The 22,265-nt window shown below is 43.7% G+C and overlaps 2 protein-coding genes and 1 long non-coding RNA gene across 3 annotated transcripts in view; 1 reads left to right on the forward strand and 2 right to left on the reverse strand.

The window, feature by feature from the left end:
• Window positions 1-201: 201 nt before the first annotated feature.
• Window positions 202-4,917, reverse strand: NOPCHAP1 (NOP protein chaperone 1). The gene is made up of 4 exons (XM_035128108.3): window positions 4,804-4,917; window positions 3,937-4,023; window positions 2,537-2,673; window positions 202-1,218 (listed from the first exon to the last, which is right to left on the reverse strand). Exons 1-4 carry the CDS (start codon window positions 4,871-4,873, stop codon window positions 1,039-1,041), a joined length of 474 nt encoding a protein of 157 aa, XP_034983999.1. The 5' UTR covers window positions 4,874-4,917; the 3' UTR covers window positions 202-1,038.
• Window positions 4,918-8,149: 3,232 nt separating this feature from the next.
• LOC148684632 (uncharacterized) lies at window positions 8,150-12,428 on the reverse strand. The gene is made up of 2 exons (XR_015951743.1): window positions 12,189-12,428; window positions 8,150-8,605 (listed from the first exon to the last, which is right to left on the reverse strand). It is a non-coding gene; the product is annotated as an uncharacterized LOC148684632 (long non-coding RNA).
• SLC41A2 (solute carrier family 41 member 2) overlaps window positions 12,196-22,265 on the forward strand; it is a 46,724-nt gene continuing 36,654 nt past the window's right edge. Inside the window, exons 1-2 of the mRNA XM_035127907.3 lie at window positions 12,196-12,660; window positions 21,305-22,052. Coding sequence (XP_034983798.2) covers window positions 21,495-22,052 — 558 coding nt within the window. The 5' untranslated portion in view covers window positions 12,196-12,660; window positions 21,305-21,494. The remainder of the gene's footprint in view (window positions 12,661-21,304; window positions 22,053-22,265) is intronic.

Here is a 22,265-nt window from a genome sequence, read left to right on the forward strand (position 1 = left end):
AAGGCAAATCATTCCAAGGTCACTCTCAAATGTGCAAAAGATTGCATCCTAGGAGAAAGATCTGTGTCCAGGAAGCCATTGGCTAACAGGCTTGCACAGCTGTTCATCAATTAAAACTGTAATGTAATGTCTGATTTTCAAGATCGAAACAGTACAAACTTGTGAGTTGGTGTACTGATATCTAAACCAATACAGAACACCTTGAAAATAGTAGTTTTTATTTAACAAACCCACATCTTCTTTATGAAAACATGGGAAACATCCCAATTTCAAATGCATAATAGGACTGCTGCCCAAACACTCAACCATCCTGCAGAATTTTTAGGGAAAAAGCTTCTGGTATAAGGCTAGATAGTTTGTCCTTAATCTGAGCATTTACACATATATGTTTGGGATCAGAAAAATATGCTACAGGGCTTTCAGCAGCTTCCTTGATGATCCCCTCTATGTACAAGGAATGTTTTGACCAGCCCTGCTGCTGCTACCTATCCACAGCCGGAACCTCCCCTTAAGAGGCCAATGCAATTCTCTCTCCCCCTTAGCAGACCTAAGATCAGCTCTTAGGTTACAGCTGCCATGCTGAAGTTGTTGCAAGAGTCACACAGGTCATCCCAATTTGAAAGGTATTCAGGGTAGCAGCTAAACAAGACTCTCCAATAACTAGAAGAATCTACATGCTTCCAGCACATGACAGAAGCATTGCCAGTTTCCATGTAGCCACCATAACCTAATAATTGCTTCCATCAATAAATAGGAATACAATTTAAAGCACCAATTGGCCTGGCAGGGGTATTTTCTGTCTGCCTGATTCAATGCTCCCCCCCCCGCCTGCCCCCATACTAAGCTCCTGACGATCCTCATGGATCTTTTTCATCTTGGGGCTTGGACTGAAGTGATCTTCCATGCCTCTTGGGAATGAGAGATGCAAAGAGCGAGACAGTCTGCAGGTAGCACACCTGGAAACAAACTAGCTTTTCAAGAGAACTTTTTTAAAGTTATGATACATGGTTCGTAACATGAATCTGAGATGGCAAACATCTATTCAGTACTTCCAGTGTCCAAAATTTCTATTCTGCCTTCTCCTTTTGCTTTAGGAAGCTTAATGTTGTCGACGGTCACTTCTTCACAAGCAGAACTGTCCTCGCTTTCAGAGCCATCTTCTGAGGCTGAATCTTCTTCCTCTGTATCAGAGCTGTTCAGTTCAACCAAAGCCACATTCTGCAATAAAAAGAAATACATGTTATTACAGAAAAACAACAACTGCTGAGGCTGTAAAGGAAGGCCAATTCAAACTCTAAATGAAGACGTACAGAACTGGGCAAATCATGGCTGCCACAGCCAACATCACAGCCTTAGAACAAACATATCAATAGCCATATCCATAAAATGATTTTTGTAAAATTCACTATCATAATATGTAGGGGATGACCAGCAGAATGACTTTTTTAAAAAAAGACTGGACAAATTAAATTGAGAATGGGTCTATCAGTGTGTAGGTTAATTGGGGAGAACCCCATACTGCCTTTGTGGAACAGCCTCGTACACTGCTATTTTGATTTCTGTGTTATGCTTTATTCATTCTGCTGATTAGTTTTAAGCATCGAGTTAGGTCAAGTTCATTTGTACTGCTTAATACGAACTGTATGGACTGATTTTTTAAATGATGTGTTTACATATTGACACTAGCAATAATTTACACCTTAGCACACAAAAGCCAACAGGCTGGAATAAATACTACCCTGCTAAGAGACCAGTAGTCTGTGTTTCCATGCTATCTGCAGAGAAAAGGAAACCCCCCACCCACCCACTTCCTCTGCAGCCAGGAAAGAAATGCAGACAACTAGGTTCTGTTTCTGAATACCAGTTCATTGTATTCGTGGTGCACAAGAACCAGTGTGATGCAGTGGCTAGAAACTTGCACTAGGATCTGGGAGACCAGGGCTCAAATCCCCACTCAGCCATGTAGCTCAGTGGGTCAGTTTGGGCCAGCCACTGTCTCTCAGCCTAACCTACATTACAGGGGTGATGTGAAGCTAAAGAGCAGCATGAAGAAGCATGATCTTTGAGGAAAGGTGGGTTAGAAATGTAATAATAAATAAGTGATACATTAGGCTGTACTATGGTTATTTGTCATTGTTCCTATTAGCATTTTTTATTTTTTGAATGGTTATATTTAATGCTGTTCATCTGGTATGCTGCGAGTAATTTAGGGTACAATCTTGGCAGGAAATAACAAACAATCTGATGATTTATACAAATCATACAAATAAACTGATGGTGATAATTTGACTGACCACTTTGGTGTGCTGTTCTCCAGAATATTATTAATTTCCCATGATTTTTAAAACCACGCCCTAGAAACCTGTTTCAGCTATAACCCAGCAAGCTAAAGGCATGAGACACTGTTCAGACCATAAATTATCAGGCCTTAACCATATAATAATGGAGCCAGGAGAACGTTCATCCTTGTTGCACACTGTAAATATGAGTAAGATGCTAGAAGTCATGGCATTAATTTTGGATAGAAATTATTCACCATTTCAATGACGTTTTCAACTGAAGCATCCACATGTTCAATATCAAACTCTTGAACAGGGGTGCTTTCCATTTCTCTTCTTAGCTCGTCATTTGCGTTGGCCATCTGTGGTAGAAAGTTCTGCACCCTGTCCAAAACTAGTACATGAAAACAGGCAGATATTAATGCACTTCCACGAAAGACTTTGCTAAAATACATTGGATTGCTTTACTCCTAGTAATGTCCAGTATCATAACCCTTACTGCATACTGCAACCCTCCTGTCTGCAAATGGTCTTAAAACTAGTTACAGGTAGGTAGCCGTGTTCCTCTGCCGTAGTCAAAACAATATAAAAAAATTCCTTCCAGTTGCACCTTAGAGACCTACTAAGTTTGTCACTGGTATGAGCTTTCGTGTGCATGCACACTTCTTCAGATGCACACGAAAGCTCATACCAATGACAAACTTAATTGGTCTCTAAGGTGCTACTGGGAGGAATTTTTATATTTTGTTTGGTCTTAAAACTGTTAGGCTTGTCGCAGACAACGCTTTATAAGTTGCACAACACTAGAGAGGCGACAAGGCCTGCATTGGGTGCTACTACTCCACTGTCACTAGCAGTCCTGCACTTTCCCATCTGCCATAGAAACAATACAGCATAAGAACAGTACCCTATGCAGTGCTTTTTTTTCTTTAAAAATGTTTAGGGGTACTCTCATTTTCCTACTCATATTGAAATACTGTCCCTCAATGAGGCCAAACTTAGATTCACAAAATGTTTAGGGGTATGCGTACCCCTGCATACCCCCAGGAAAAAAGCACTAACCCTATGTATGGCAGAGCAAACTTATTTTATGGAAATAAATCTGATTTCACACCTTACGTTGCAGATTAAAGCTCCCATTTTCTCAGCCCAACCAACAGGATCTGATAAAAGTCTCCCCACTCCCTTGAGTCCTTGTCAGCGAGAAAAGGAATGCTGTAAACAAATGGTCATATTGCAAGATGTGTGGACATTTTGAAAGTTCCAAATCCCAAATGCTGGGAAGTTAGTATGAAGAGATGGTGTACTATGTAGATACGGGACTCATTCAGAGTAACATAAGACTTGTATTATTAGTTTAGTACTTAAATTTTTAACTAGATGCTACAGGCCACACAAAAATGCTTTACAGAACACAACAGACACACTTTATTTTGGAATGTTACAGTATTCCCTCACTACACCTTTTCAAAACCTCCCTCTTCTGCTTCTGTGATATTGTATTGCATGGACATTCAGGTCTAAGAGGAGGAACAGAAAATTATCAAGCTGTTTATGCTAGAATGCTAATTCTAGGTCAGGAATGTTTCTACACAATTCTTTAAGTTTGTATCTTACTGAGGTTCACACAATATATTTAAAGATGAATAGCACTTACGGTTGCTCCTTGGAAGCCTGACTGTCTGTAAGCTCATGGGTTTCTTCTTAGCATGCTTTGAATTTAGCAATAGCGTCTCATGAATACCTACAAGCCAGAATTCCAACATGAGTTCAACAGTCACACACCAACATTTTCTATTCACATAGAATATTCACACTATTTACACCAGGCATCCCCAAACTGCGGCCCTCCAGATGTTTTGGCCTACAACTCCCATGATTCCTAGCTAGCAGGACCAGTGGTCAGGGAAGATGGGAATTGTAGTCCAAAACATCTGGAGGGCCGAAGTTTGGGGATGTCTGATTTACACTATTAAAATATAACAGTACAGTAGAGGAAACTGCATTCCAAAACAACTGGCGTGCTCTCGTCCATGGGGTCACGAAGAGTCGGACGCGACTAAACAACAACAACAACAACACAAATACAACGAAAAGTGAACAAGCCTTCCGGGTTCCTGCAAATTCTCAATCAAACTGGATGCTAAAACCAAACAACAACAAAAAGCAAAAGGGAAGGGGAAAGGCCCCATTCTACTACAGTATTACAAAATGCAGATTTTTGGGTCTCAACAATACCCTACGACATGTGCAGAGCCTGAAAGCTTGCTCACTTCTTTTAGTCGCCCCTACTAAAGTTATTATATACTACGATTATTTTTGTGGGTCGCTTTGTTTGCAACGACACCTCACCTTATCCCTAAAACGCGTTCAGGCCGCAGATTTGCAAAATCGGGGTCCAAGGAAAGAACAGCTAACCGCTGCAGGGAAGGGTCGGGTGCTCCCGCTTTCCCCTGTTCCTGCAGCGCAGAAAGTTGTCCTCCTATATCGGCAGCGCCTGCTCCGGTAACTCCTTGCCAATTACCTCCTCCGCTCCCCGCGGAAAGCAGCTCCCTGGATACAGCCGGAGCCGCGCCATCTCCATTCAGCGCCATGGACCTCCTTGCAAACTGCTGCTTCCGCGCGCGACAGCCTCCGTGGGGGAAACCGGAACACGCGCGCCAGAGCGGAAGCGGCGAAGCCCAGAGCGGCTTCGCGAGCGCAACGGCGCCACCTACAGCGCGGAGGGCACCTAGGAAAAGCTTTTCTCCCTCGTTTAGCGAAGCGGAATACTGTACAGTACAGTATTGAAAAGAAAGCACTACTTACCGTACTTCACTCAGCACAGAGTCAAACTCACAGGATGGTCACATCACCTTGGATGGCTTTAAGGATTAGGCAAATTAATGGAGGATAAGGCTCTCTCTGCCTCCATGGCTGGAAGCAGTAATGCTTCTGAATAGCAGTTACTGGAAACCCCAGAGGGGAAGAGTGCTTTTGTGCTCAGATCCTGCTTGCTGGGCTCCTCAGCCACTGTGAGAACAGGATGCTGGACTAGATGGACCAATCCAACAGGCTCTTTTTATGTTCTCAGCATTTGGGGAATCAATCCCAATTTCGGCATCCACAATTCAGTGTCAGAGACAGGTTCAGAACCACCAGGAGTTGAAGCTGGAGGCTTAGGACGGATCCACACAATAAATTTAAAGTACATCCATGACATATTTAAAGCACACGACTCCATGGTCTCCGCTGACCTCCATTCTAAGGACGTCAAACCCCTGGAATCTCTCAATTCTCTGTTTTGGGTGGCATGTAACATCTAGACTGGTATGAGGACCAGCCCTGACTAGTGGATGAAATGACCTTCACCCTAGCCTAGATATTGTGGCTCCTACATATACAGTTATTTATTTAAACATTCATTCATCACCTTTAAAACAAGAGGATAGGATTACAGTATAAAAGCAGGCCTCCACACTGCTCACTTTTACATTGACTTTCCAGTGGGCAGTTGTTAGAACTGTTGTTTTATGTGTATGGTCATTGCCACCATCATCTTTCTTTATTGCCGTCCATTTTCTTACACTTGCTTTTAATTTTATTGTGCTTTATATTTTTATTCGTGCAAGACACATTCAGTTTGGCTTTTATAGAAAAGTGGGATTTAAAAGAATGACATACAGTGCTGTTTCAGAATCTGGAGTGGTGCCACAGTTGATGATATTGCAGGTGCCACCTTACCAACAGAGAGAGGCAGGTGGCTTTTATTTCCAGCTCACAGAACCAGTATTTCCTGTGTTTGACTGTAGAGATAAAATATTTGAACAGGACATGGTGAACACTCCTCGGTGTTCAAATAACATTATTACTGTAGATATTCTAGCAATGCAATCTGACGTGATTTTCTCCTAAATTTAGTGCCTATAAGATTGTAATCTGCAACTGCAGCACACAGGTTCTTGCACGACTAAGGGTACACTCACACTTCCATTTGCCCCTTGATTTCATGGAAGTTTTATGTCATTCGCTCATGCCATGCTTTTTGGTGAATTTCCCTGTCATTTTTCTAATTGCAAAAAGTGGATTAGTTCTGCCAGGGCACCAGAGTGCTTTAATTGCACAGACCTAAATTTCTATAATGCGCTTGAATCCCTCTCGCAAAATGCTGACAATCTGGGGGTGACAAGGGTAGATGGCTTGCAACCTGACTCATAGAACTGGAATGGATCCCAAGGGTCATCTAGTCAAATACCCAGCAAAGCAGGAAGCACAGCTAAAGAATCCCTGACAGATGCCCATCCAACCTCTGTTTTAAAACCTCCGATTAAGGAGAGTCCTCCGCCACCTTCAGAGGTAGTACATCCCACTGTCAAAACAGCTCTTACCACCAGAAAGTTCTTCCTAATGTTTAGTAGGAACCATCTTTCTTTTAATTCTTCTACTGCCTGTGAAGACAGTGGAGAAGCGCTGTCTGGGAGAAAAGCTGAAGGCACCGAGATCTAGTTACCAAAACATAGACACTTTAATAGTATTGATACAAAGGTCATGTGCCACCCCCAATCTCTGCCAAGTGGTAGCATGGTTCCAGGGGGTTCCAGGTGCTCATCCAGGTTCGTGTTGGGAAATCAAGGCACAGCAGACACTAGTTTATTTTAAAAATATGGCTTACTTTACACCTATTTACCCTTGGAAGCCTTCGGCGGAGGGGGTGGAGAACATTACAACCCAAGAGTGTCTTTTGTTGCTTGTCTCATAGCCTCAGCAAGTTTGGGTTCAAAGTAGCAGCCAGTCCTGGCCCCTGACCTCTTGGTACTGCCTCCTCCAGCCAGCAACGCATGGAGTTCTCTCTTTGTTCCTTCCTCTCCTTCCTCCCAGAACACTTTGCCAAATGCAACACCCTCCCCCCTTCTGTCTGCTCACCCCCCTTCTCCAGACCTGGTTTTTAAAATGACACATTTTTCCAGGGTCACACCCATGTTACCCTGGCAACCTCCATTTCACAGACCCAAGCACCCTCCTGTGATGGGCCATCAGCACCTTTGCCATGCTTGATGACTTCCACCCAGGTGAGGCTCTGAAAAACAAGCTTAGCCTGCATTTTCACGCTGCTAAGCTGCCTCTCACCCAGGGGAAGAGTCCAAGCACTTACTAATTTCTAGCATTCAGTAATTTCAAACATTTGTTAACTTCTTAGAATTACAGGCGCTTTTGGTCCCTCAAATTCTGGTACAACAAATCTGTAACAGTATCATCTTGGCCATATTTTGAGACTAGGACTATGTTAGGTCTTTTCACAGAGTTCTGCGTAATCTAAGGTTACCAGATTTTTTTCAATGAATCCGGGGACACTTGTCAACTTCAATGGATTTTGTATGGGGACTCATTTGTAAATCCGGGAACTGTCCCCGGGAAACAGGGACGTCTGGTAACCTTAGCATAACCCAGGCATCCCCAAACTGCGGCCCTCCAGATGTTTTGGCCTACAACTCCCATGATCCCTAGCTAGAGGACCAGTGGTCAGGGATTATGGGAATTGTAGTCCAAAACATCTGGAGGGCCAAAGTTTGGGAATGCCTGGCATAACCAATTGCACACAGTTTCCTTGCTTCTGACTCACAAAGCCTCCTATAAAGACAAAGGCACACATAGCAGGGGAAATCCCCCCCCTGCACGTGCGTTTTTGGCATGGAAAACACATTGCGTTTAAAAGAGTGGCAGTGCTAAATTAATTTAAACAAATGTGTAGTAAGTTTGAATGCTGGCAAGCAGATGACTAGCTGCTATTTTTGAAATAAGCTAATTGTCAGAGCTTAGCAGGTGCCCCTGAGATTAAAACATTTCCCTTAAGGCACACAAATTATCTTTTGATACAATTACTCACACCCGTGTAGCTGACTCAGGCTGACAAAACAGAATTTGCTCTTTACTCATATTGCTGTAGATGCTTATCACAAACTGCACCTTGAAATCAGTAAAAGCAATTGGGTAATTTGAATAAATGATAAGAGGAAGTGAATCTTCTACACTGCAAAGTCCAGTCCATATCACTTGAGATATTATACATTTACCACTCTCTACTGCCATTTTGGTTGGCACCTGTCTGTCTTGGGAGACGATGGAAGAGTGTGCCTTTAGGGGTGAAGTCAGATAGTTGGAGAGTTACAATGCCTGCTGTGAAGTGTAGACACTGATATGGGAGAGACATGTTTTGTTGCAGCTGGGGCAGATGAAGGCATCCAGTTGTGCTGCTGCAGGTCTTTTTTCGGCACTCCTCCCAGTGATCATTCCTACTCTGGTCACTGCTGTGGATGCACAACCTGACTGTCTCCAGGCGCTGTGACCATCTGCAAGAGATTCCCATATGGCAGGGTTAACGTTGCCAGCCTTCATGCCATGTTTGCAGAACATGCCTAGTGCCTGAAGCCAGCTCCCCATGCAGCACATCCTTGGGGATCCTGCCATCTTCTGTGGACATGACCTAGGCGTCGCTGAGACAGGAGTGCAAACATGCTGGGAATATGGGCTTGCGAGAACACACTTTGGTTTGAAACCCTCTCCTGCCATGTGATGCCCAAAATCTTCCTGAAGGTGGAAGGTGTTGAGGCATCGCTCCCGGCAGGCATCACTCCTGGCACTTGTCATTTGACAGATCATGAGTTATGGATCATGAGTTATGGATCCGTCCAGGTCTAGCATGCCCATATTCAGATTGCAAGAAAAGCCTATTAGAATTGGCAGGACAAGCAGGAGTGTGAACTCAAGATTTCCTTCCTCAGTACAGTATGTGCAAATACCTGACTATATTTCTGTGCTGAGCTCTGGAATCCCCAGTGTGGTGCCCCTGTGCCACACAACACCCACAGACAAACCCCTTGGTATCTGCCAACCCTCTGGCTTCCCCTCCTTTTTTTTTAAAAAAAAACTTTTTTTGCTGAGGGTGTTTTGTATGCCCTTTTTTGTTGTTGTTCTGTTGAAAGGTTGACTATTTGGGAATATGTTTCCTGCTTTGGTGGGGTCTTTGTGTCATTTAGGTGTATGTGTTTTGCCTATTGTTTTAAAGAGCAGATTATGACCATTCTTATTCCCACCCACCCACCCACGGTGAAATGAATATTTGGTGCTGCTCACAACAGTTTCTTAGATTTCAAAAATAGGCCCAGGGCCCAAGAAAGTGGTTCTAGGTCCTTGAGCAGGCATTCCCAAACTGCGGCCCTCCAGATGTTTTGGCCTACAACTCCCATGATTCCTAGCTAAGAGGACCAGTGGTCAGGGATGATGGGAATTGTAGTCCAAAACATCTGGAGGGCCGAAGTCTGGGGATGCCTGTCCTAGAGTCTAGGATGGCAACTATATGTCTCTCTTGCTTTTTGTAAAGCACCAAAGCAATTGAACTTGAATTGAACCAGTGTGGATGTAATACAATAGAAACATCACAAAATTCCAAGAAAATTGCATGGAGGTGTGGAAGATACAGATAAAACCACTGTAATTCCACCACCTTTTCTACTGGTATGGGATTATACTCATACCCACAGAACACCGGTGGTCTGGCAGTGAACCTGATCACTAAGAAGGGGGATGCATCTCACACGATCAGCACTGTTGGTGCTGGCAATGCTGTCTTCCAATGCTGCGAAGTAGCAGCAGGTACACAGTGTACTGCTGTTCAGTCTCTGGATCAGGGCCAGTTAACGCAGTTGATGTTTCCAAGGGAAGTGTATTTTACACCAAATCTAAAATAAGTAAGGAATTGTTGACTGTTGTCTTTTGTTTGCCAATAAAGCTTTCACGAGTGCAAGCAAATGCATCTCTATAATTTGCCAAAAGCATATATACTTGCTGCTGGCTTGGCGTGCCAGCTTTTTTTGTTCTGTTCTGGCAGCTGTGATGTAAAACAGAGGAATGAAGCTTTTTTGCTTTTGACTTCTCTTGAGCTTTTTAATTAAGGAGAAATAAGTAGTTGGGAAAAGGTACTGAAAGTTACAGAAGCAGGAAGAAGAAAGAGTGGTTAGCAAGTTTACCAGCGGAGAAAAGTCCACCCTCCCCCTGCCACACACAACCATCTGTGGTGACCTTTGAAAATGAACATGCTACTCTTAAACTGTTTCCTCTTTCTGTTTAGCACATCTCTGCTCCAAGGCAAACACACAGTATAAATTATTAATAAAAGTAATCTAAACTTCCTCCTTGAACCAAGAATTAAATGATGCAACAAACATGACTACTCACGTTTTAATGCATTCTTTCTGGAGGTCAGGTAATTTTAATCAGTTATACCTGAGGAGTTAGCTATGGCTCTTAGAAACTTTCCCCAGGGCTTGGGGAAAAACAATATTCTCATTTCTGCATTTTTTTATTCTAGCACTCTTCCTTTTCGGAACGTATTTATCATTTTGGGTTGTTTGCTTTCTTTTTTGAGTTGAAAATGGTAAAAAAAGAAAAAGAGAAAAGGTAAAGGACCCCTAGACAGTTAAGTCCAGTCAAAGGTGACTATGGGGTTGCCGTGCTCATCTTGCTTTCAGGCGTTTGTCCACAGACAGATTTCCAGGTCATGTGGCCAGCATGACTGAACCACTTCTGGCGCAACGGAACACCCTGACGGAAGCCAGAGCACACGGAAATGCTGTTTACCTTCCTGCCGCAGCGGTACCTACTTATCTACTTGCACTGGCATGCTTTCAAACTGCTAGGTTAGCAGGAGCTAGGACAGAGCAACAAAAGCTCACCCCATCACAGGGATTTTAACCGCTGACCTTCTGATTGGCAAGCCCAAGAGAGGCTCAGTGGTTTAGAAAAGATACATTTGGCAGGAGTGCGTGAAAATTCCCCAATAATTTCCCAGTAATTAAGCATTAAGGCTTAATGCTTTCTTTTCCTCTAAGGGCCCGTTCATACTGTCCTTTAATGTGGATAGTAAACTTCCTGTAACCATCTTTAATTCTCCACTGTCCATATGACAGTTCTCCTCAAAATCACTGGCTTCCCCCAGTTTCCCCTCCCTCAATCCAGATTTTCTCATAACCAGTACTCTCCTTTTCAGAGTATCCCTGGTTGATTGAAAATGGGGAAAGTGTACCCATTAGAAACAGCAGCACTTCCACTCTCATGTTCCTCAGTAACTCGTATTCAGTAAGTCAATGATTCTGATGCCAGAGCAAATATAAAGCCATCATGACTATTAGCCATCACGCATTAATCCTCAATGAATTAAGGAAGGTATGGAGCTTCTGGGGCGCCACAACTGTGACATCCAACAGAAGGCGAGAGGCGGAGGTGGTGTGTGTGCGCGTGCTGGATTTTGGCTTTGCAGAGGGGCGCCTCTGAAATTTGAGACATCAAGGTCCGCCACTGTATAGACACGTGTGCCATTTTGTGTCTGGGGGCAGGGCCATCTTTAGCAGATGAGGAGCCGGGGTGCAAATATCCGCCCAGCACCCCCAAATTATCACGGATTGGGTGTGGGGTGGCTGTAGTTGCGCACTGCCAGCCACCAGGGGGGCAACTATCCCCCATGATGCTGCGGGAAAGCGATCCCCGCAGAGGCTTGGGAGGGAAGTCTGCACGCCCGCCAGCCTTATGGTTGGCGGGGTGCAGCTGGCGTGCGTGCAGGGAAAGGGTAGACCGCCGGCAAAGCCATGCAGCTCCCCCACTTGCTGGGGTGCCCTTGAGAGGCCGGCGCCCTGCCGTGACGCACCACTGAGCCCTATGGGAAAGATGCCTCTGTCTGGGGGGAACTTGCTTAACTACATTCCTAATCCTCCCTGACCATTGGCCATGCTGGAGGAGGGCGTCCGGTTGCCCCCAATGGTGCTTTCAGAGATGCTGCCTGCTTGCAATCCCACCCACCCATGCACTCTTCCTCTTCACACACCAACTAGTTCTATAATAGGAGGTGGCTCCTCCTCCTCCAAGGCGCGCGTCGCGTACCAGAAACGTGTGAACGAAGGAACCCGTGTCTTTCCACGGTGGGCCCTACTCATGCGCGCGCGACCATTCCGAGCTCCTAGGCGCTTCCTGGCGCTCCGAGGCGGGCTGCTCCGCCTGCGCGGAGAGGGGTTCCCTGGAGCTCCCGCGGCCCCCGCCGAGGAGTCGCTGAGCAGCTTTCCGAGCGCCGGCGACGCCCGGCCACATCAGCGCCTGCCTGCCCGCCTGCGCGCCCCCCTCCCCGTTCCCCCCCCCGGCCTCTGCCGCGCGTGCTCAGTGGGGCGGCGGAGGCGGCGCCGCTTCTTCTACCCGGAGGAGCTGCCCCTGCCTCCTCGGCGGCCGCTGGCAAGTTCCTTCCTGTGCGCGAGGAGCGGGCGGCGGCGAGGATGGAGGCGAGCGGCGGAGGAGGCTGCTGCTGCTGCTGCTGCTGCTGCCGCGGGTGGCTGGCTCCCCTCCCTGGTTCGCCATTGCCCAGGTAGGAGAGCGGGTAGCCCGAGGGTGGGAAAGGAGATGCGGAGGAAGGGCGGGAAAGGCGCCGCCGCCGCCTCCTCCACTCCCGGAGATGGAGGAAAGGGAATCCCCGCGGGGAAGTGAACGAAGAACGGCGCTGCCTTCCCCGCTCACCCCCGGAGGGCATCTGCCTCCGAGCCAGCCCCGGGCCCGGCTGGCAGGATGGCTGTTCCTTCCTCACCAGCCTTACTTTCTCTCCTCCACCTTGTTAAATCATTATGGCTAAACTGGAATAGCATTTCCTCATCCCGAGCATCCCTGTACTTACTGTAGCTCCCTCCCCTCCGCCCCTTTCCACTCTCGTGAGAAATTTTGATAAGTATTGCGTCCTCTTCATATACTGGTTTTATTTCTGTTTCCAGCCCCAGGGTTTGGGGGTGGAATAAGCTGGGGAAGAAAAGGCAAAGTCTCTAAGTGGCCCCTCCGGAGTGCTACAAAAATAGGTCACCACCTAAATGTACCGTAAGATTATTGCATCTGCTGATGTTGCCACGGCGCTGCTGGGCGTTTCTCCTTTATAGTTTCGTGTTTGGTTTTTGCTGTCATTTGCAGTTAAGTTGTAACCGCTTCAGTTTGTGAATGCTAATGACGTTAAGGCAGAGTGGATGGCTGCGCATAGCTATAAATGTAAGATCTGCCTTTGTCATTTCACCCAGAAGTTGCTGCAGAAGGCAGAGTTCAAGGATGCAAAGTGAAAATTTGGCTCATTCAGAAAGTATTAGTTGCAATCCCTGCCTGTCTAGAAAGTTCAACCTATATATTTAAATAGAATTTAAACAAACAACAACAACAAAACAACATGTCTATTTATAGAGACACCAATGCTTTGAAAAAATAAATGGGAATCAGTGAAGAAATAGTTGGCTGTTGCTAGTATAAAACAGTAGATATCTAAGAGTTCCGTATAATAAACAGCACCATATGGAGTAAGCATTAAAAACAGCCAAAATAAATACTATGACAATATCCCATCAATATTTGTTTGCAGTTATTACTTGGTGCCCCAGATCTGTGCCAGGCTACCTTCGTAGTACACCTTGTGTGTGTGGACCTGTTTGATGTGTCAGTGAATGTGAATCCAGGATATCAACCTCAAATAGATTGGAAGGCAGATGCCTATAATTTTTTAGCCAGGTAAATTTCACCTGAATTTGACACCAAACTAACCAAGACCTCCATATTTATAGGAATTCACCTCACTGAGCAGCTTTGGTGTGCTGTCTTTTGTTAATCATTAGATAATGGGTGGCAGAGAAAAACAGGGGAACTTTCAAGCTGAGTTTATTTTTGAAGGGCTTCTGTTTAAATTAAGCACCCACACAAACTGTTCCCAAGAGAGCTTGTAGCCATAAAAGACAAACACAGAAAAGCAATAAATAAATAAAATTTATTTATTTATTTATACCAAAGTTGTCAGTCATTTTTATTTACGGGAATGACAAAGAATTGCTCACTGTGTGAGTAATAACAGTCCCAGAAGTGCAGTGGTAATACCCCAAGATCCTGAGCTATGTTGTGTATACATGTCAGTGTGGGCAACAGAATTAGGTGGAAAGGAAGCAAGATAGTGGATAGCTCTCCTCCATGTCATCTTAGGGATGTCAGCCACAACAGAGACAGCTAATGGAGGGTTGACTAACAGTGCATTTCTATACATGTCTAGACAGAGGTAAGCCCATTGAGTTCAATGCAGTTTACTCCTAGGATTGCAGCCTAAATCTCACATTGTTGTTGTTGTTTAGTCGTTTAGTCGTGTCCGACTCTTCGTGACCCCATGGACCATAGCACGCCATTTCACATACATTTATGCCAAATCTTATACTAAGGCCCCCCTGATTATCTCTCATACATACCAAATACATACTTTCATGATGGGTCAAAGGCAGGTACACAGAATGGGAGCTTGGGGATATAGCTGCTGCTATTCAGCCTTAATTGCTGCACCCTTGAAACTCATACACTGTGAATGGTTAAGTTCCTTAGAATACCGTATGTTGCATTTTCGTGCAGTTTGGAATAGTGCTTTTTTTTGTCAAAGCTAAGCAGCATGCTTAGGAATCTTGCTAAGTTCACAATTTATTTTGAGCAGAAGGGGCTCACAAATGCTTAAATTATAACAAAGTATGATTTAATTGAGTTTTCAGTTCTGTAGACAGTGTAACTATGTTTGCACTAACCTGCATGTCTATTATTTGGCAGATAATCAAACTTACAAAACCACGATGTTACTGTATTCATCGTCACTACAACATATTCATTGTTGCACTTGAGTAAGGTTAATATGAATAAAAACTTAAAATAAAACAAAAACTTCACATATTTTTCCTGGTTTATCTAAATCCGAAAATACGTTTACTGTTCATTATTTTGGACAGGTAATTTTTTACGATATACTGGTACATTTGGTCCCTGCTTTGCTGTAAAGTCAAACATTCATTATGAATAAGGATAATAACCTGTTTAAGACAGTATTTCAAACTGACACACATGAGTTCCTTGCTTTTGGTGGCTTCTGGTTGTGACAGGTGACTTATGTACTGTGAGATGTCAGACAGTAAGAGCAAGCTACAAGCAAGACAGAGTTGCGTGCATTAATTACTTGTGCCATGCCAATTTGTCATAGCTACCTTTTATCAGTAACTTTGTACAAGTAGGACCTGCAACAAAAGGTTGCAGTGTGTGTGTCATGCTCCTGTTCAGGCAGGCAGGCATTCTGGCTTGCATTCCTCACCAGTTTCAATTTTTCTTCTTTTCAACACTCAGCCATCATTACATGCCCGCTGAGTATACTCACTTATCATTAACCACTTTAGGGCCTCCCCCGACTCCCCGCTTTGCCCCCCCCAAAGTGATATTTATACTTCTACAAGCATTGTGGTTCCCCAGGCCTGCTGACACCTTCCCTCTAATGTGAGGATAGTCCTGTTTTGACTTGTATAATGAAAGGCTCCTGGAGAATGAGTTCATAGAATCATAGAGTTGGAAGAGACCACAAGGGCTATCCAGTCCAACCCCCTGCCAAGCAGAGTTCTCTACTAACAAGTTGTCACGGTTTCATTTCCACAAGTATATACAAACAAGCAGGTGTGCTTAATTCCTATCTCCATATGCATCTCAACCTGTGTTAAGATTTTTGAGCTCAATCTGAGGTCATATCATTTGGACTGACATTAGGAACGTGCAGACGTGCACTCAGTCACGGTTTACATAGTTTGCTTTTGTTTCAAAACAATTGGGGCGGGGGGAGAACAACAACCTGTAGTCCCTCTAAAGGATATCCCTCTAAAGTACTGTATATTCCGAAGTATAAGACGACTGGACGTATAAGACTACCCCCAACTTTTCCAGTTAATATATAGAGTTTGGGATATACGCGCCGTATAAGAAATACGACCCGGCGTACAAGACGACCCCCGACTTTTTAGAAGATTTTCCTGGGTTAAAAAGTAGCCTTATACGCAGGAATATACAGTAAATGTGCAGAATGGGGCATTCCAAATTATCAATGGACTTGTTGTTTAGTTGTCTTAGTCGTGTTCGACTCTCTGTGACCCCATGAACCAGAGCATGCCTTGGAAACTCTTCTTTTTTATGTCCATGGAGTTTTCTTGGCAAAATACTGGAATGGTTTTGCCAGTTCCTTCTCCAGGTGGATCACATTTAGTCTAAACTCTCAGCTATGACCTGTCCGTCTTGGGTGGCCCTGCACAGCATACCTCATAGCTTCTTGGAGTTATTCAAGCCCCTTCGTCACGACAAGGCAGTGATCTATGAAGGGGATCAATGAACTAGAGCGCCTCTATTATAGGAAGCTGCCCTACACTGAGTCAAACCATTGGTGCATCTAGCCCCGTATCATCTACATTGACTGGTTGCAACTCTCCAGTGCTCCAGGCAAGAGTACCAGCCCTAGCCGGAGTTGCCTGGGGTTGAACCTGGGACCTTCTGCATGCATGCATGCAAGTCAGAAGTTCTTTGTGTAGCCAGTATGGAGCAGGAGCACATAATTGTGGACTTACTGCTTGTGGACTTCCTGTACATATTTGGTTGGGCTTTGTGAGAACAGAATGCTACCAGATAAACCTTTGGTCTGATCTCCTTTGCTAATGTTGTTATAGTTAATGCTATTCCACCGATGAGGATTTAGTGCAGAGGCCCTATGACTGAACTTCCCACACAGTTACGCATCTGGAGTCGCTTTGAAGTCAATACAAGTTAGGAGTATGGATACAGGATTTTTAGTAACTGGCTGAATTCAGACATTAGGCAAAATCTGTTAATCATTATCATTTATTAAATATGTATACTGCCCTTCATTCAAAGATCACAGGGCAGTTCGCAACATAAAAATACAAAATGAGAACACAAAATACATCACGGGAAACCTAAAACAAACCAGTAACCCCATCGCACAAAAACATTTAAAAGGCCATAGAATGTTAATCAGCCAAAGGCCTGGTTTTAGTTATGCCAACTTTGGTTTGGTGTGCTGTCTGAATTTGCAAACTCAAGCTCCACCTGTTGCTCTACACTCTGAGATTGCTGTTACAGTATTTGCAAATAAGAAGGTGGTGGTGGTGGGGAGATAGCTCAGCAGAGAGGAAATGAAAATAGATTGTGCACTTGGAAATCCTAAACCAGAGGTCAGCAAACTTTTTCAGCAGGGGGCCGGTCCACTGTCCCTCAGAGCTTGTGGGGGGCCGGACTATATATATATATTTTGGGGGGGAATGAACAAATTCCTATGCCCCACAAATAACCCAGAGATGCATTTTAAATAAAAGCACACATTCTACTCATGTAAAAACACCATGATTCCCAGACCGTACGCGGGCTGGATTTAGAAGGCAATTGGGCCAGATCTGGCCCCCGGGCCTTAGTTTGCCAACCCATGTTCTAAACTACAGTGGAACCTCAGTTTATGAACACGCCGGTTTACGAATTTTCGGTTTACGAACGCCGCGGACCCAACTGGAACGGATTAATTCTCTTTCCATTACTTTCAATGGGAACGTTCGCTTCAGTTTATGAACAGACTTCCGGAACCAATTACACCCATGCTTCAGGTTAAGTACGCTTCAGGTTGAGTACTCCGCGGACCCGTCTGGAACGGATTAATCCACTTTCCATTACTTTCAATTTGAAAGTTCGCTTCAGTTTATGAACGCTTCAGTTTATGAACAGACTTCTGGAACCAATTGTGTTCATAAACCGAGGTACCACTGTATAACTTGGTGTAATTTGAATTGAGCCTTTGTCTCTTGTGGAGGAAGAATTTCACCCATTGAGCAAAAGCAACTAAGCAAATCTATCTAGGTTTCTCTGAAAAGTTGTCATTTATTTTTTATTGATTGTCCATAATTTTTAACAAACTGTCACCAAATTAATACAAATGAATACAAATTTAAAAGCTTGACTTCGCTCCCCACCAATGTTCCCTCTATTTTCCTCCCTCCTTTGCTGCTCCTAGTACAGTACAATAACGTTTCCAACTTTCATTTCAAAATTCATCTCTGAAAAGTTGCAATACAAGAATGCAGGTTGTGCAAAGCTCAGATCAATGTACAGAGGTCATAGGTAGAGCCAGAAGGCACAAACCCCCACCCCGCCATGTGTTGATTCTACAGACATGTGCAGTGCAATTAGCCGTTTGGACAATGAATCACGTTTGGGAGCTGGGAAAGTGTAAACAACTGAAGGAAAATATATTGTATTTTTACTTTTGCAAATAGAAAGAAATTATATTGTAGGCAACAAAGAAACAAGATCTTCTGCATTATAGACGTATCTACCATTCTTAAACAGTATGCCCTTCGTAAAAACTGGCATAATGGGTTTTCCTATAAGACCCTTCTAACACTGTAATCAATGCAGACGCCATTATGCCTCATCATCCTAAGTACCTATTTGCTGATCTAGCAAGTATGAAAGCAGCCTGTTAGGTTCTGAGTAAGCAAAATACAGTACTTTAAGCGTCCTAAGCTATGAGTAATATTTAATGAAGACAATGTGATTATTGATAATCCAGTTAGGCAGTTAGGAAGAGTAAAGACTTAACAAGACCTATCAATCATATACTGTATAAGCCAAGAGACGTGGTAGGTGTGAAATCATTTGAACTACACTGGGTGGTGTTGTGGGTTAAACCACAGAGCCAAGGGCTTGCCGATCAGAAGGTCAAATCCCCGCGACAGGGTGAGCTCCCATTGCTCAGTCCCAGCTCCTGCCAACCTAGCAGTTTGAAAGCACATCAAGTGCAAGTAGATAAATAGGGACCGCTCTGGCAGGAAGGTAAACGGCGTTTCTGTGTGCTGCTCTGGTTCACCAGAAGTGGCTTTGTCATGCTGGCCACGTGACCAGGAAGCTGTACGCCGGCTCCCTTGGCCAATAACGCGAGATGAGCGCCGCAACCCCAGAGTCGGTCACGACTGGACCTAATGGTCAGGGGTCCCTTTACTTTACATTTACGTGCAAAAAAAATTAGAATGGAGCAGTTTTATAATGCCGTCATACTCCATTGTCACATTTCTTTGGTATTGCTTACTCCAACTGCTAAAATTGAAGATTTCTGTTTAAAATATCTTTTAGCTGAAGGTCCATGTACTGTATTTATTTGCTAGGTTGGAGGTTTTTAAGAGGCAAGATATGGTAGATTGTTGCATTTGCAGAACATTCCAACAAACAGGTTTGTAAAGTGGTTCTGCAAGTTTCCATCACTTCTATTATTAGCCGAAAATACTTTTAAAACCAAAACCAAAGGAGAACTAAGTAGATGTTGAGGAGAGTACTTTACTTCTAACATTTATGGAGTAGTAATTGAGGACATTAACTCAACCTTTTAAAAAAAATATGCATTACAACAAAATAATACGAAAAATAGAAATGGTTACTCCCAGAAACTCTTGACTAAATTTCAGAATGGTGAATAATTTCAAAGACTCAGACAATAATATGCAATTGTGGTGTCAGCTGGCATGTTAGAAGATTTAAACGACTCCTGTATCTTAGTACTAATGCTGTGGCTCTAGCCCAAATTATGTTATATCATCATCATTTTCTTGCTGTTGTGTTTTAGGCAGGGCGATCTTATGCTCCAGTTTATCGTGACCACCATTACACCAGAGCTTATACCGGCGTAGCTAATTGGCACCCTGTGCTTCTCAACAGAACATCAAAAGCACGATAATTAGAAATAGAAAATATATCTCTATCAAAGCAGTGACAATGTTCACTTCCACAGAGTATCTGGCAACATCATTGCCATGTAACTACCACCACATCACTTCTAACGATGCCCCCATGTTTACCATTGCTTAAAAGGCCTCAGAAAGCAAGCAGTGGTAGCAGGAGCACTGTGATAAAGTCATTTCAACAATTCCATAATTTCTTCCACACGGAAGGTAGAAGCCATAGCTGCCAAGTTTTCCCTTTTCTCGCGAGGAAGCCTATTCAGCATAAGGGAATTTCCCTTAAAAAAAGGGATAACTTGGCAGCTATGGTAGAAGCATAACTACCAGAAAGCATTTAAAGTGTCTCACCAGGTTAGAAAGGAAGCAAATGCTTAGAGTGAGGGACATAAGGACTTCTACAGCCAAGGATTCAAAGTCAAACTCGGGCATAGGCAAACTCGGCCCTCCAGATGTTTTGGGACTACAACTCCCATCATCCCTGACCACTGGTCCTGTTAGCTAGAGATGATGGGAGTTGTAGTCAGAAAACATATGGAGGGCCAAGTTTGCCTGTGCCTGGTCAAACTCAAGCATTTGTTTACAACCCCTTTGTCAGAGACAAATTTTGATGTTGTGCTTCAGGGAAGGGGAGAAGAATGAGTGCAGGAGAATCAGGATTTTGTCTTGCAGGAGGAAAAGATATGAACCAAGCTGGGGTTTTTCCCATTCCACCCCCTGAATCCACCCATTTTGCTTCTGGGGATGGGCCACCATATGACTGAGAATGATTTAAGATTACAACAATACATTACATTACAAAAACAACAACAGTATACAGTGGAACCTCGGTTTATGAACACCTCGGTTTATGAATTTTCAGTTTATGAACACCGCGGACCCATCTGGAACGGATTAATTCATTTTCCATTACTTTCAATGGGAAAGTTCGCTTCAGTTTATGAACGCTTCAGTTTATGAACAGACTTCCGGAACCAATTACACCCATGCTTCAGTTTATGAACGCTTCCGTTTAAGTACTCCGCGGACCCATCTGGAACGGATTAATCCACTTTCCATTACTTTCAATGGGAAAGTTTGCTTCAGTTTATGAACGCTTCAGTTTAAGTACCCCGCGGACCGTCTGGAACAGATTAATCCACTTTCCATTACTTTCAATGGGAAAGTTCGCTTCAGTTTATGAACGCTTCAGTTTATGAACAGACTTCCGGAACCAATTGTGTTCATAAACCGAGGTACCACTGTAATAGCATTGCTATAACTAGTAACTTCCTTGGAGTAGATGCCTGTGCAGGGAATTTGATAGCAAGATACACTTGCACTGTTCATCTGTAAACAAAATTCAAACGGAACAAAAATGCTATCAAGTTTTAGAAGCCAAAAAGGGCAGGTGTGTTAACATGTTTACTGTGTTCTTTTTAGATCCCAGCTTTGTTGCGGAATTGCTCAAGACCAAAAGCTAGTGAAAAGAAATCTTTTTACATAACAGACAACTTCACAACGTGATCGGCTGTATCAAATCAAAGATCTCTATACAGTATAACCATTCGATGCATCATTTAAACTTCTCGGGGATCTGAAACAATCATCAGAACAATATCTCTGAAACAGCATGACTCACTGTAAAGGAAGATCTGCCAGCAAGAAAACAAATGATAAAACCTACCCTGGAGAAAGTTTTGTAAATTGGACTATAAATCTAAATACAGTTCAGTCTGACAAGTTCTTGAACCTGCTGTTAAGTATGGTTCCAATTGTTTATCACAAAAACCAGGAAGAAAGACATAAGAAAGTGAATGGTCACAGGCAAGATGGATTACAGCCATCAGGGCATGGTTTCAGTGTTAGGACTGACCAGCACATGGATTATCATCATTTCTCAGAATCAACTTTTCATAATGGTAGCAATGGACACAATTCATCGAGCTGTAGCCCAAAGTATGATAACTTCGCAGGATATAATTATTCAGACAGAATGGACATGTCGGAAACAGATATCATGCTGCAGGACAACAACGTATCTAGTGATGGTGAAGAAGATACCATTGTGGAAGGCAGCAAAAAACAGCCAAAAGAATCCAGTAGCATTATGGCATTACAGATACTTGTACCATTTTTGCTAGCAGGCTTTGGAACAGTATCTGCTGGGATGGTTCTGGATATTGTTCAGGTTGGTATTTGCTAAGTATGGCTTTAAATGTATACTTTCTGATGCACTCAATCATGACATTTAGTATGGTCCTCTATATTAAGGCTGAAGTACCGTAGGCATTTTTTGTTTTATTGTAATGTTTATTCATTGCGTAAGGCTACTTACACAACTTCTGAGTGGGTTCTTCTGCAGTCAAGGGGGAGCTGAGGATTTCGTTTGTGATTTGAGTTC

This window comes from Zootoca vivipara, chromosome 9 (assembly GCF_965207765.1).
Source record: "Zootoca vivipara chromosome 9, rZooViv2.hap1.1, whole genome shotgun sequence".
NCBI lineage: Eukaryota > Metazoa > Chordata > Lepidosauria > Squamata > Lacertidae > Zootoca > Zootoca vivipara.

What these genes read in the sequence shown, in the direction of transcription:
- NOPCHAP1 (XM_035128108.3), bottom strand. Translation starts at nt 4,873, where the DNA reads ATGGCGCTGAATGGAGATGGCGCGGCTCCGGCTGTATCCAGGGAGCTG. An exon ending in TTCCGCGGGGAGCGGAGGAG is followed by an intron (nt 4,024 to 4,803) that starts GTAATTGGCAAG and finishes TCTGGCTTGTAG; the next exon opens with GTATTCATGAGACGCTATTG. An exon ending in CAGGCTTCCAAGGAGCAACC is followed by an intron (nt 2,674 to 3,936) that starts GTAAGTGCTATT and finishes TTCATGTACTAG; the next exon opens with TTTTGGACAGGGTGCAGAAC.